At 61.0% G+C, this 13,132-nt stretch overlaps 1 protein-coding gene across 5 annotated transcripts; it reads right to left on the minus strand.

Annotated features, from left to right (window-relative positions):
- Window positions 1–591: 591 nt before the first annotated feature.
- VPS9D1 (VPS9 domain containing 1) lies at window positions 592–13,001 on the minus strand. Of its 5 annotated transcripts, none has more exons than XR_011437444.1 (15): window positions 12,301–12,907; window positions 10,905–10,980; window positions 9,312–9,404; window positions 9,045–9,207; window positions 7,573–7,684; window positions 7,436–7,498; window positions 7,019–7,071; window positions 6,827–6,914; window positions 6,548–6,633; window positions 5,714–6,228; window positions 4,336–4,798; window positions 3,873–4,081; window positions 3,491–3,575; window positions 1,759–1,863; window positions 592–1,437 (listed from the first exon to the last, which is right to left on the minus strand). XR_011437444.1 is itself a non-coding variant. In XM_023637560.2 (15 exons), exons 1-15 carry the CDS (start codon window positions 12,397–12,399, stop codon window positions 1,344–1,346), a joined length of 1,968 nt encoding a protein of 655 aa, XP_023493328.1. In that variant the 5' UTR covers window positions 12,400–13,001; the 3' UTR covers window positions 592–1,343. The 5 variants fall into 5 exon arrangements, 4 of the variants coding, with proteins under 4 accessions (XP_023493328.1, XP_023493327.1, XP_023493330.1 ...); XM_023637560.2 differs by having other exon boundaries at window positions 4,336–4,465; window positions 9,312–9,401; window positions 12,301–13,001; XM_023637559.2 differs by having other exon boundaries at window positions 4,336–4,465.
- Window positions 13,002–13,132: the final 131 nt, after the last annotated feature.

The following is a 13,132-nucleotide window of genomic DNA, read 5'->3' on the forward strand; positions in this document are numbered from 1 at the left end:
CCTGTGCCTCAGTGTCCTCATGGGGTTCTTGTGAGGAGTAGATCAGCTTGGTAGACCACCTGGCACAGAGCACCTGATAAACACCAACTGTTGCTGTTCTGCTAGAGCCTTTCTCCGAGGACCCCAAACACAGCTCCCACGACCAGCTTCTGCTGTGGCTGGGCCCAGCTGCCCACCTCTGTGGTGACCCAGGTTGCTGGGGGTCCCCTCCCTCCCTGGCAGATGCTGCCATAGCTGGGGCTGGGCTGCTTTCCTTCCCCAGGGGTCCCACGTACCACCACTCAGGGCACCTGCATGCGTGCCCCACCTGGAGAATGAAGAGGATTCCTGAGAGCCCTCAGGCTGAGTACTCTGGGCTCCATCCTGCCCACCCCACTAGGCCCTGCAGCATGTATCCTGTCCTAGAGGGTGCAGCCCGAAGGGCATCCCCCTCCTGCAGAGAGGACCTAGCGGGGCAGGCTTGGTTTATTGGTGGGCATCAGTGAACTCTGGGACAGCCTGGCTCTTCTCGGTCGGTCAGCAGACGGGGGGTGGCTGTGCTGCCTGGCCTCGCCCAACCAGTGGGCTGGGGAGCAAGCCAGCTACACAGAGTGAGACATCAGTGACCTCTTTATTTTTGGCTGGGTCAGCAGCTTCCTGGGGCAGGTAACAGTATGGGTAGCGGGCTGCTGGCACGTGCTGACTCTCAGGTTCACACCCACCTGGAAGGAGATGTGCAGGGGTGGGAACTGGCCAGGGGTCTTGGGATGTCCAGTGCCTAGTGCCTAGGGTAGGAGTGTGGCTCTGAGACCCCAGACACAGGGGGTGCCCGAGGACACCTGGGCATCCAAGGGAGAGTGGAGTGGTCAATACCCAATAAATAAACAGCAGTCTCAAACCACTTGGGCCCCAGGCCTCAGGGCGGGGTGGGGGCGATGACAGGCTCTCTTCTTGACTGACGAGAAACTGGCTCAGGGAGCTGTGACTGCCTCTCAGGAGACGGGAATGGAGAGAAACCAGACCTGTCCTTGGCCAGGCCCGCGGTCCCTCTCTGCCCTGGGGTCGGCGGGCCTGCGGGGCATCAGTGGGTTGGGGCGTCAGTGGGTTGAGCCGTCAGGGGTGAGCATGCCTAGGGAAGTCCGCAGCTCTGGTGTCCCTGCATGGGGCCTCTCGGAGGCTGGGTCAGGGGAGAGAAGGCCTGCTTCCTGGGAGCTGACTCAGCTCAGGCCCACACTGTCAGGAGCAAAGGGGCCTCCTTGAGCCCCTGGGGGCGGATGTTGGGTTCCGGCGGCTTGAGAGCTGCAGAGCCCCATCACAGCTGGCCCACTGCCCCCAGGCAGCGACTCCTAGAGGGTCCTGCTCCACTACTTGCCCAGAGCCCCCCGGGGCAGCAGCTCCACGAAGCTCAGGGCGCTCTGCAGTGACGTCAGGCAGTAGCCCTCCTCTCCAATCAGGTACCTGTGTGGAGGTGTGCACGGGGGACACCTGTCACCTGGAGGGGTGCTCTGGAAGGGCGTCTGCCTTTACAAAGCAGGACTTGGATGCTGGGGCCCCACATGGGCTATCAGGGAGGCTGGGCTGGAGGCACAGCCTACCTCCCAGGTAGACGCTGCTCAGGGGACAGCCCCCCAGCTCCTGTCTAGGCAGTGTGCCAAGCAAGGGGTGGTGGGAAGAGGCTGAGGAGAGGGGTCCGTGGGCTGTGTGCACAGGTGAACCCCCAGCCAGGGAGTACATGCCCGGCCGCCGATGCCGACCCTGCCCTGGCCGGGGGACGCCTACCCCTCGTGGATGAACTCCTCCAGGGCTGCGCACTCTGACACTAGCTGGGGGAGGCCACTTCTCAGCGCCACGAAGGACAGGATGGGCAGCAGGTCATCGGCACCACTGTTAGGCAAAAGCACAGCCAGCCGGTTGGCTCCAGAGGCCAGCAGGGCTGCCCAATCCCTGCCAGCCCGCAGCCCCTGGCTTGACCCCTGGAGCAGTCTCAGGCTCATGGTTGATCTCTGCACTGGTGCCACCTGTCTGCATGGGGGCCAGGGGTGGACTCGGGTCCGCAGCACAGGAGACCATTAAGGAGCAGTGAGGCCATCCCCAAACAGGGACCCCACGCTGCAGGGCCCAGGGCTGAGCTCGGAGAGGCCCCATGGTGGAGGAGCGGGGCAGCCGCAACCTCACAAGCCCGACCCATTAGCTGCCCGAGCCTGGGAGCAGGGTGACAGAGTGTCAGCCTGGGTCCCGGGCAGCCTGCTTGCTCTTGGCATTGAGTGTTACTCAGCTCGGCCCCCCAGGCATACCAGGTCCTCCACAAGAGCCGCCTAAGTAAGCTGAGAAAGGAGTAAGTGAGGCCTGCAGGACGCTCAGAACCCTGGCCCAGGGGCCCCACAGGTCAGTGGTCTCTGGCAACAGCATGGCGGCAAAGATTGTCTCTTAGTCTGATAACTGGCGAGGCCTCACACACCATGAGTTCCTACTGGTGGCCCTGCCCTCACCTCCCTGGACACCGCACACCTGTGGGAATACAGACAGCCCCTCCCCGGCTCCTCAGATGCCCACGGGAAGAGCCACTGTGAAGCTGCGGCTGTGACTCAGACGCACTTCCGGTCCTGGCCTCTTTTATCTGCGGGGACTTACTTGGAAACGAAAAGGCAAACCGGGGAAGGCAGCAAGTGGGAACCATGCTGGGCCTGCCCCCGCTACCCCGACTCTGCAGCTGAGGCCCAGCACCCCAGCCCTAGGGGCAGTGGAGGGAGCATCTGTCTCCCTCCTCTTGGGTGGAACTCCTCCCTGCTGACCTCATCCTCACCTGCAGGCCCCCTGGGTGTACATGGATGCCAGAGCCCGCCCACTAGGCTGCAATGACAGGTGCCTTCAGGATGACCCTGGTCCCTGGGGCAGGGTGGCAGGGGGCAGAGCCCCTACAGGTGCTAAGGGGACTCCAGCCCCAGGTGGGCACCAGGGCAGAAGGCTGCTGGCAGCAGGTGCATCCAGGTGAAACTGAGGCAGGACCAGGCATTAGCGCTCCAGGCTGCAGGGCCCAGGTGGGGAAGACCCCTGCCCCATCTTGGGAGGATGGGGCAGGGCTGATGCAGGAACCCCAGAGCTGAGGGCTCAGTGCAGGAAGCAAGCTCTTCACTGGGGCCAGGACAGCTTCCTCCAGACGTGCCACTGAGGGGCCAAGCACGTGCTTCTGAGACGGGCAACTCTACTTTTCACCAGACTAGCCAGGGGGTCTGTGACCCCCTAGGAAGACCTGCCCAGAGGAGCAGGAATGCTTCGTCCACAGGGGCTGGAGCTGGGCTTCTTGATAGAAATAGGCTGGGCTCTCCTCCATGACGAGCTCTACAAAGCTTATGGGTGAACAAGGCTGCTGGGGCCCAAGTGGGCAGACGCTGGGCAAAAGCCCATGGTCTTGGTGCCCCAAACAGGGTGGGGCTTCTCTCTTCCCACAGGACTCTGAAGGCAGCCCCTCACGCGCCCAGTGAACCCCAGGATGTGCCCTTCCAGGACTCACATGGCAGCAGCACTGGGCTGGGGTCCAGCCTCCTGGGCCCGGTAGTAATCCTCCGCACAGGCGCAGATGACTCGCAGGGCCCTCACTGCAGCACAGAAGCCGGGCTTTGGGTAAGAGGCGGGGGAAGCCCGTCCCAGGATGGCCTGGAAGCCAGAACGGCTCCCGGGCACCCCTGGCACTGCCCTCATACCCGTCACGTGCAGCACGTGCAGGGCTGGGCAGGGCCAGGATGATCCCTCCCGTGGATGTTGCTCTCACATCGCTGATGTCTCGTGGGTCATTAGAGATGGGAGGCACAGGCTCCAGGTTACCCTCTAGGACGGGGATTTGTCATATCCAACTATGTTCTCCCTTCCTTTTTCCAAACCACCCTGCTGCTCACCAATGCATTCCAGCTTCTTCTGGGGGCAGCTCTCCAGAACCAGGAGCCCCAGCTCCTGGGCTGCTGCGCAGTAGGGGTAGGCACCAGCTTCCAGGGCCTCAGGGCCCCGAGGGAGGAGCTTGGTGGGGATGCCCACGGCTGCCGGGGGTGCATTCCTGTAGAGCTCCATGCTCCTGCTCAGGGCAGCCTCCCGGGGGCGGTGCACACTCCTGGGACAGAGAGAGGCCAGGCTCAGCTGCCCAGGGGACCCCGCCCTGTGACAGAGGCAGGCCTGGGGAAAGCTGGCCATGCCCTGAGTCACAGGCAGGTGTGGCACCAGCTGCAAACCTGAAACACCCAGGATGGCCTCAGAGTCAAGTGCCAGCGGGAAGCACAGTCAGAAGTTTGCCCCAGGACTCGAGAAGGGACCTGACACTACAGTGGACGGGAAAGGCCCTGTGGGGGAGTGGCACTAGGGCTGTACCTGTAGAGGGCCAGCAGCAGGGGCCAAAGCGGGGAGAAGAAGGGCTCCTCGATACAGGCCAGGCAGCGGTCCTTGGAGGCGGCCGTATTCAGGCCTTCAAAAGCCAGGAGCATCAGCGAGAGCAGCCTGTCTGCCAGGAGCAGAGCCAGCACAGCGGCGCTGTGGGGACAGCTGGGCCATCCGGCTAGGCTGGCAGCCCCTGGAGGTCACCCCCAGCCAGCCTTAGGTGCCCAGATGGGCCCCTCACCTGTCACCTCCTTGTGCCCTCCCAGAGCCAGCCTAAGTGTGGGCAGAGCCACCGTTGGCATTCCAGCTCCGCGGGGAAGGGCCTCTGCCTGGTCCTCCCTCCACACCATCCCCTCCTGTGTCCATGTGGACTGGGACTGGAGCAGGGAATCTGGGCCCTCATCCCTGGGGCTCACAGGGTCATACCCAGCTCCCGTAAGGGGCCAAGGACACAGGCCTGGGAAAAAAGGCAGAAAACACTGTCTTTCTGAAAAAGGTTTGTACCCAAAATGGACAACCTGGAAGACTTTTAAAAGCTTATACAAAGACAAGAAATGTGAGACCCAGGGAGACAGAGGATCCACTTGAGGAGGAGGGGGACCCGCTTGGGGAGAGGGGGCACCTGTGCCAGGAGAAGGGAGGACCTGCTTGGGGAGGAGGGGGGACCTGTGCCAGGAGATGGGGGAGCCTGCTTGGGGAGGAAGAGGGACCTGCCTGGGGCCAAGGGGGGACGATCAGAGAGTGTGGGCCCCACAGTTAGAAGGCCACTGACTGTCAGGCCTCCCTCACTGGTTCTTAGAAAACCACTGAGACTCTCCTCCTTGGAAAAGTCTTGGAAGTTACCTGCCACCCAAGGCCCCAACCCTTAGGGAACCCACACACTATTCTCAAAATGGAAAAGGCTGAGGGATGAGCCTCCGTCATCACCAGGCTGCACACACCCAACAGCCCGACAGTCCTTGATTTGGAGAGACGTGAGTTGGACCCGATGGGACAGCCAGGACCGCCTGGCTGCCAGAGGATCTGAGGGCAGACCCTTCCCCATTCCAGAAGACTGGAATGGACTAGACTGCATCTCCCGTGCAGCCCCGTGAGAAGACAGCCGGGCACTAGGGGCAAGCTGAGCCCGCAGCCAGCTACAGCTGCTCTCTGAGGCAGGTGCCTCCTTCTCTGCTAAGCGGGGTGTTTGGCTGGCAGGGAGGCTGGCTGGGGCCAGCTCTACAGATCAGGGCCAGCCTGGCTGCCGTGCAGAGGAAGCCCCTCCTCCGGGGCCTGTCTCTGGCCTGTGACAAGCTTTTTGCTGGCTGTGGGCTTCAGAGTTGGAGCAGCTCCTCCCACCTGCCCACCTGTCCCGCGGGGCGCTGGCCCTCACCGATGGCATTGTGGATGTCCTTGACGGTGCTCTTCAGCTGCTCCAGCAATGGCTCCTCCACCCCTGGGGTCTGGGGCTCGGGCCGCCCCCCAGGGCCCTGGCCCCACCTCTCAGAAGTAGCCAAAAACAGTTCTAGGTCTTCGAAGGAGCTGTCCTTGCGTGGCAGGCGGGATGAGGTGTCTGCCAGGGGTGAGGGCGGCCCTGCAGGGGTGCTATCCGTCCCTCTGTCAGGGGGGCTGGGGTGGAGTGGGGGTACAGGAGGACTGGCAGGGGGGTCGTTGGGAGGCCGCAGGGTCGGGCCAGGCTCAGGCAGGGAGAGCATGCAGTAGAGGCTCTGCGAGGGCCGGAGCCGCCGACTTCCAGGGGCCAGCAGCCCGTCAGCGTCCGGGGGCAGGGCGCAGCAGCTCGGGGCCGAGGCGGTGCCCACGGCAGCCCGGCTCACCACCGGGTATAGCGCGCGGTACACCGCGCACTGGAGCTTCTTCAGGAGCTGAGAGATGGGGTGGTCGGGGACGCTGCGAGCAGGGGAGAGGTGGCGTCGAGGGCACAGCGCTGGCCGCCTGTCAGGCACAGCCCCTGGCTGCCTCTGGCCTCTCTCGGCAGCCGCCGTCTACAAAGCGGCCCCGCCATCAGAGACTGCAGAGAAGTGGCTCACGTGTTACTTCCTTGCGGGTGAAGCTTGCAAAGAAAGTATGACCCACCCCTCTGAGATGGCAGGAGGCCAGCCAACGAGCTTCGGTGCCAAGGGGGCAGCCCTGGGGCCTCTGTGGGAGCCTCACTCGCCTGTCTTCTCCCTTTCTAATCCTTGGGGGGAGGGGCTACAGGCCCTGGTACCTGAGCAGGTGGGAAACCAGGCTGGTGACCAGCGACAGGTCTCCTGGGCTCCTCTTGAGCTTGGCCCTCCAGTGCTTCGGCCAGTCCTGCAGGACAGGAGACTTCTGGCACCACAGCGGGACCCCACGATGAGACGCCCCTCCATCCCTGCCAAGGCCTTTCTCCACACCCTTCCTGGGGTGCAGGGAAGACCCCCACAGTCAAGCCGCGGGACCCCTGCCCTGCCCCCAGGAGGAGCTGCTGCCCATGACCACAGCCCGCCCCCACGGTGGGACTCACGTGGTCCTGCTCATACTCGAGGACGGCGGCATAGAGGGCCCGCTGCTCCCGCTCCTCCGGGGTCAGGGCGACTTGACTACAGAACCTCCTGGGGAGGAAGCACGGGGCTGGCAGCCTCAGGGCTGGACAGGCAGGTGGGGGAGGCCCTACCTGTCCCCCCAGCTGCCCTGAGAGCAGTGGGAGGAGACACACCTGTTGGCGGCCTCCTGGAGTCGCAGCCGGCGCTCCTCCATCTTCCTCTGCAGCTGGGATGGAGAGTCAAGGCTGTGTGTGATGGGGGGGGCCCCAGCGCCGTGCTGGACACAGCGGGTACGGTCCAGCGGGACAGGAGGGAGGAGGCAGCAGGGCTGGAGAATGTGTGCCCACTCAGAGAAAGAAGGCAAGTCCTAGCTGACTGCAAGGACGGAGAGGAGCCCGTGGGCACTGGGAGGGGCAGGAAGGCCTGTGCAAAGGTCTGGAGGGCAGAGGAAGGGCGGCTAGGCAGTAACCATCCCCTGAGGACATGCCTCTCCAAAGCCGAAAGAATTCTGTTCCTGCACCCCGATCCTCAGCTCAAGGTCACACTCTGAATTTCCTCCTTGGGACACCAAGGATGGATGGGAAGGATACTGTCTCCTCCCGGGCCTTGGCGATCACCAGGTTCTCCATCATCTGCCGCTGCAGGGACAGGGTCTAGGAAGGAAAGGAGGGAATAACGCCTACTTCCTCTCCCCCACCAACCCAGACCCTCCTTGGGCGCTGCTCACCAGGGATGTCTTCTGCGTGGCCTGGCTGGGGTCCAGACGGGCCATCCGGGCCTCATACGCAGCCTTCAGCTTCTGGTTCTGCAGGGAGGCCTCCTCCAAGGGTGTTAGCTCCCTGGAAATGGTGATAAACTGCTGTCCAGGCCCCAGGAAGCCCAGGAATGCTCTGGTGACCTGAGGACACTTCCTGACCCTGCCCTGAGTCCAGAAGGTGAGGAGGTGGTGATGGGGCAGGCAAGGAATATAAAAGGGGGAGGAGATCTGGAGAGGACTGAAGACACTTGCCCTGCTGAAATGTGGGCCTGCTACTGCCAGGACTTCTGGCTTTCCAAGAAAAGCTGGACATCGGAACTTCATGAAAACCAGTTATAGTGTTTGGCAACAACACAAAACTCCTCAAGGGCACCATGTGGACCAAACAGCTAGATCAGTTTGCAACCCATGAAAGGGAGAACGATGTCTACTCCATAACAGCTACCAACGGTCAGCCCTCCACGAAACCTTTCAGTCCCACCTGTCTTCCTGCTTCCATGGGTGGGAGAGGGTTACCTGTGGGGCACACAGGACCGAGGAGGGAAGGTTTGTCCTGGGATGCAAGTCTTGTGCCTGGCCCTGCCCCAAAGCTCCACGTGCAGAAACGAGGTGCCTTGGACCCCTGAATGGAAGTGGCCCCTGAGGCCTGGCAACAGCAGGGCAAGAAGGACCCAGTCCTCCTTGTTTACCCTCCTTAGGATTCTTGAATCTATGTCTGGGTGTCTTTCATCAGTTCTAGAAAATTACCTGCCATTATATTTTCAAATAATGCCTCTCTTTCATTTTCTTCTCTTTCTCTGGAACTCTAATAATCTTATGTTAGACTTTCCATGTCTCTTTCAAAAATTTTTTTTATTTCCTGTGAGTCATTCTAGATATATTTTGGCCTTTCATCCAATTCACTAATTCTCTCTTCAGCTATGTCTATCCTGCTTTTGTAAATTTGTCCACTTGCTTTTGTGCACATGTGTGGATTTTTACTGCACAATATAATTTGTTGTTATTGTTCCAGTTAGTTTTTAAAAATAACTTTGGTATTATATTTTTCATTTTGCTTCTACTTGGTTCTTTGTTTGCTGGGTTAGGTTTTATAGTTTCTTGTTTCCTGTGGGTATTTTCAAACTTATTTTTTATTTTTCTAAATACAGAGTGCATGACTGTTTTAGAATCTGTGTCTGATAAATGTTTTAAGACTGTGTAGGTCTGTTTCTGCTATCATTCCTTCATAGTTTCTCTTTCCTTTTTGTGCTTGGTCATCTTTGTTTGCCACTCATTTTATGAAAGTTGAAGGTGCTCTGCTCCAAAGACGATTTACATTCATTTCTGCTAGGTACAAGGGTGCTTCCACTCTGGGACCCATCTCACTAAATTCATATGGTTAGCTCACTTTGTCTGGCCTTCAAACCCAGGCTCAGCCCACCTTCCATTTTGCCCCATCTTACTTCTTAGAGCTTTGTGACTCTACCACCTGAAGCTTCTGGAAGATCTCTGGCGGCAGAAACGGAGAGAGCTTCCCCCCCTCATCTGAGTACACCCGGCGATGTCGGGTAGTGGGTGCGGGGACAGGAGCAGCCACAGGCATGGCTGGCTTCACGTGTGTTTTCCCTGCAAGACATATGTAGCCAAGAGTCAGCACAGGATCCCCACATTCCACAGAGGAGATGCAGATTGGGGGGATGCTCCAGGAAAACCTTCTGCTGCAGACCCACCAAGCTTGGCAGCTGTCGACTGGGCCCTCTCCAGACACTGCTCGGCCAGTTTCAGCATCTTCGAGGTGTCTGGGGGCAGAGTTTCCCCAGCTTCTGGGAAGCAAGGGACAAGAAGGCTGGTCACCATCACGTCTATCACTCATCAGATTCTTGCTGAGATAAAAACAGAGGCAAGCCCACCCCTTCCTCACCTCTGATCCCTGGGTGAGCCCACCCCCTCCTTGTCTCTGACCATTTGCCGGGGGTTACTTCCTGACCCTGTGTGGGCTCTGAGCTTGGCCAGCCCAGCATGTGACTGACTGTCTTGCCATCTTGGCTGGAGCAGTGGAGCCCTCTCCCTGCCTAACTAGGCCTCTTCTCCTCACCGAGGGCTTCGTGTCTACCCACAGCCCCTCCTCAAGGTAGGACTTATGGTGGACACAGGCCACTGCACAGACAGCTTCATCACCCATCTCCCGCCCTCTGGCTGTCCTCACCCCCACCCCTGACGCTTCCCTGGAGCTTCTGTTCTGCATTCCCTCCTCTGGAAACCTCTCCTTATCAGTAGACACGCTATAGGGGCTGCCACCCCAAACCCTACCCTGGACTCCACCAGCCCCAGCTCCTGACCCACCTCCTGCTTCGTGTACAGCTGGCCCCTCCCCATACTCTATTTTAGCCCCTGACTCCCACTGAAACCGCCCCCACTCACCCACCCGTACTGTGCTCTGCTCTGAGAGCATCCTCCGCCTCTCAGGGTCTCTCTCCTCCAAGACATCCCCCTCAGGGCCTCTCCCACTGCACCCTCCTCCCATTCTCCAATCTTGGAGTGAGTGGAGCTCTGCTAAGCTCCCTGGCTTCCTAGGACAGCTCAGTTCAGGTGATTCCCACCTCTCCCTGACCACTGTGCTTCTGTGTTCACTGGGCTGCTGGACATCTCCAGCAGGATGTGCTCATGACGCAGCTCTCCATTCCTCCCTCACAGGTCTGCTCCTGCCACCCCCGCGCACCCTGCCCCATGCCTCACTGTCCCCGCAGAAGCTCACTGTTCCCCCCCACCCCCAAGTATGGTGAGGTCTACCTTTAAAGAACATCCCCAAGTCCTTCACTCCCGCAACTCTAGGTGCTCCCATCACCGCTGGCCGCACTGTGGGTGCCTCCTGGAGGCTCTGCTTCCATGCGGCCTCTCCTCACAAAGCCTCCATGAGCTTCCCCTCACCCCAGATCGACCCCAGTTCCACCCACGGCCCTGCCTGCCCCAACTGCACCTTCCTCTTTCCAGGGTGTCTACCCTTCCTTGTACTCGGTACCTGCTCTCATCCCAAGCTTTTGTGCATCTCTCCACTGGGACTGCTACCCCCATACTCCTCCATGGGCTGGGGTTCAGTGTCCAGTCTCTCCACGGCATTCCCATCCCCTTACTCACAGCACCTGTCCCTTCCTGCTCCCGAGTCACACTGTGACAGCTTGTGCTCACTGAGTGCACACCCGTTCACCTTCTGCTAATGACCAAGCAGGCAGAACCCAGGACACCCGCAGGCCTGGCACCCACCAAGGGCTAAGTTGTCCACAGCCTGCCCAACATGGAAGGAGCGGCAAGGCTGAGAGCTGTACCTTTAGTGCTTTCCACTTCTTCCAGCAGCACCTGGGAGATGTAGTGGATGCTCCTCAGGTATTCCATATATGCCTCCTGTGCACGGGGGAGAGAAGCGGCAGAGGTCAGGTCAGTGGAGGCAAACTATTCCATTACGCTTGCCTGGTCCCTTGTGGGAAACACAGGGATGGTGCATCTACTATCTCTGAGATAGACTTGAGACATCCAGCCTGAGGCAGTTGGCTGGTAAGTCCTCCAGGTCTAATCAGTGATGTTCTGCCTGGGGCACAGATTGTCTCTCTCTTCTCCAGACTTGGAGGAAAAGATACCCAGCTGGGCATCAATCCTCTCACTGCCTTTCTCTCCAGCACAGGAAGGAATTGAGACTCTCATTCAGTGTGCCAGGGGAAGCAGCCTTGACAAGTGCTGTCAGTTTTCACTCTATGCAACAAGTTTCCTTCTTGCACAACTCAGAAGCTATTCATTCAGTGGCTTTAAAAAAATATTTCCTGGGACGTTAAAAAGGGAGTGATGTTACAATTCTCACAAGAACGTTCTGGCTTAGGTTCTGGGAAATCCCTTTCGGGAACCCCAGAATACGTACTCCCTGGGCATGCAGGAGTCCAGAACACTAGAATATTGACAGTTTCAAGGGTGTGACCATCCTGTTCAGAGCTCCCCGACAGAGCTAGGGGCATTTGGAAGCACAGCATAGTGTTTAGTCTTTTGTTTTTTGCATCCCAGTTCTCAAATTACCCACTAAAGTCTGCACCTCAGAAATACGGATACAACGGATGCCAGGAAGGATTTCCAACTGGGCACCTGCTGCTCTAGAAAACCAACTTGGGGAAAGCAGAGGCTGGCGGGACCGGTGCTTTTCCCGGGCCCTCGCACCTCCTCCTTCCGGGGCAGCGGAGGGGGCTCAGCCCGCTTCTCCACCTGGGCGACACCCCTTCTCGGACGAGCCACGTCTCTCCCCGCGCGCCTTCCCTTCCAAACAAGCTCTCCAGACGCCTGGAAAGCCGCGGCGAACCTTTCCTGGATCCCGTCCCCTTTGGATCGGATGGACTCTCCAGCGTGTGCCCAGAGAACACACAGACACAGGGAGCCGCCGGCCCCAGACGTCCCAAGGGCCGCGCACACCCCTGGAAGCCCCTACAGGTGAAGCCTCAGCTCCGACGCCCCCCGGCGGACCGACGGAGCGCGCAGGGCGGCAGCCGCGGGAGCTGTCCAAGGTCACCAGGGCCCCGAGCCCCGCGCGCCGTCCGCCGCCCGCCGCCCCCAGCGCGAGGGTCCCGCCGGCGCCCACCCCGCGGCCCCGCCCAGCCCCGCCCCGCCCCCGGGTCTGCGCCGCGGCCCCCGTCCCCACCCCCGCCCCCGCCTAGCTGCGCCGCGCCTCGCCTCGCCTCGCCTCACCCGGGGCCTGTTGCCGGTGTCTAGCTCGATGGCCCCGTTGGCCAGCTTCATGGCACACTGCAGCGGCTTCACCGCGCCGTCCCCGGCCGCAGCGGCCATGGCTCCGGGCGGCGGAGGCGGCGGCGGCGGCTGAGGGGCGGGGCGGGCGGCCCGGAGCCCGGAACGCAGCTTGCGCGGGCGCGGGCGCCACCGGAGCAGCGGACCGCCGGAACAGGTGGGACGGGCGAGGGCGTACTTCCGGCAGCCCCTCCCAGGCCGCCCTGAGCGCTCAGTTCCTGGGGCCGAAGGGGAGGAGGTGGGGATGGCTGAGCTCACAAGTAACCTCCTCACGCACTTGCCACGAGCGTGTGAGCGCAATAAGCGGCGCTCTCACTCCGCGTCTGTGACACGCCAACCACGTAGGCACCGCCCCTTGTCCTCACGCCCCGCCCCTTCCTTCACCTTCCTCACGCCGCCCCGCCCCTCCATTCGCCCCGCTCGTTCCCTCATCTCTCTCTCTCTCTGTCCCCCCCCCCCCCCGCTCAAACTTCTCGCCCTCGTCGCTCCGCCCGTCGCCCTCATCACTCCGCCCCTCTTTGCTCCACCCTGCTCCAATTCCAGTGAGCCGAGCGGAGCCGAACAGCGGAGCTGAGCGGAAATGAGCGAGCACAGTCCAGCGGAACGGACGAGAGGCTCTGGACCGAGCAGGACCTAGCTGGGCCGAGTGGCCAGGCCCAGCGAGCCGAGCGAGGCCGAGTGTAACCGAGCTGAGCCGAGCGGGGCCGAGCGGAGCCGAGCCGGGTCGAGTGGGACCGAGCGGGGCCCGGCCGAGCCGAGCAGAGCCGAAGCGGGC

This window comes from Equus caballus, chromosome 3 (assembly GCF_041296265.1).
Source record: "Equus caballus isolate H_3958 breed thoroughbred chromosome 3, TB-T2T, whole genome shotgun sequence".
In the NCBI taxonomy this organism is placed as follows: Eukaryota; Metazoa; Chordata; class Mammalia; order Perissodactyla; family Equidae; genus Equus; species Equus caballus.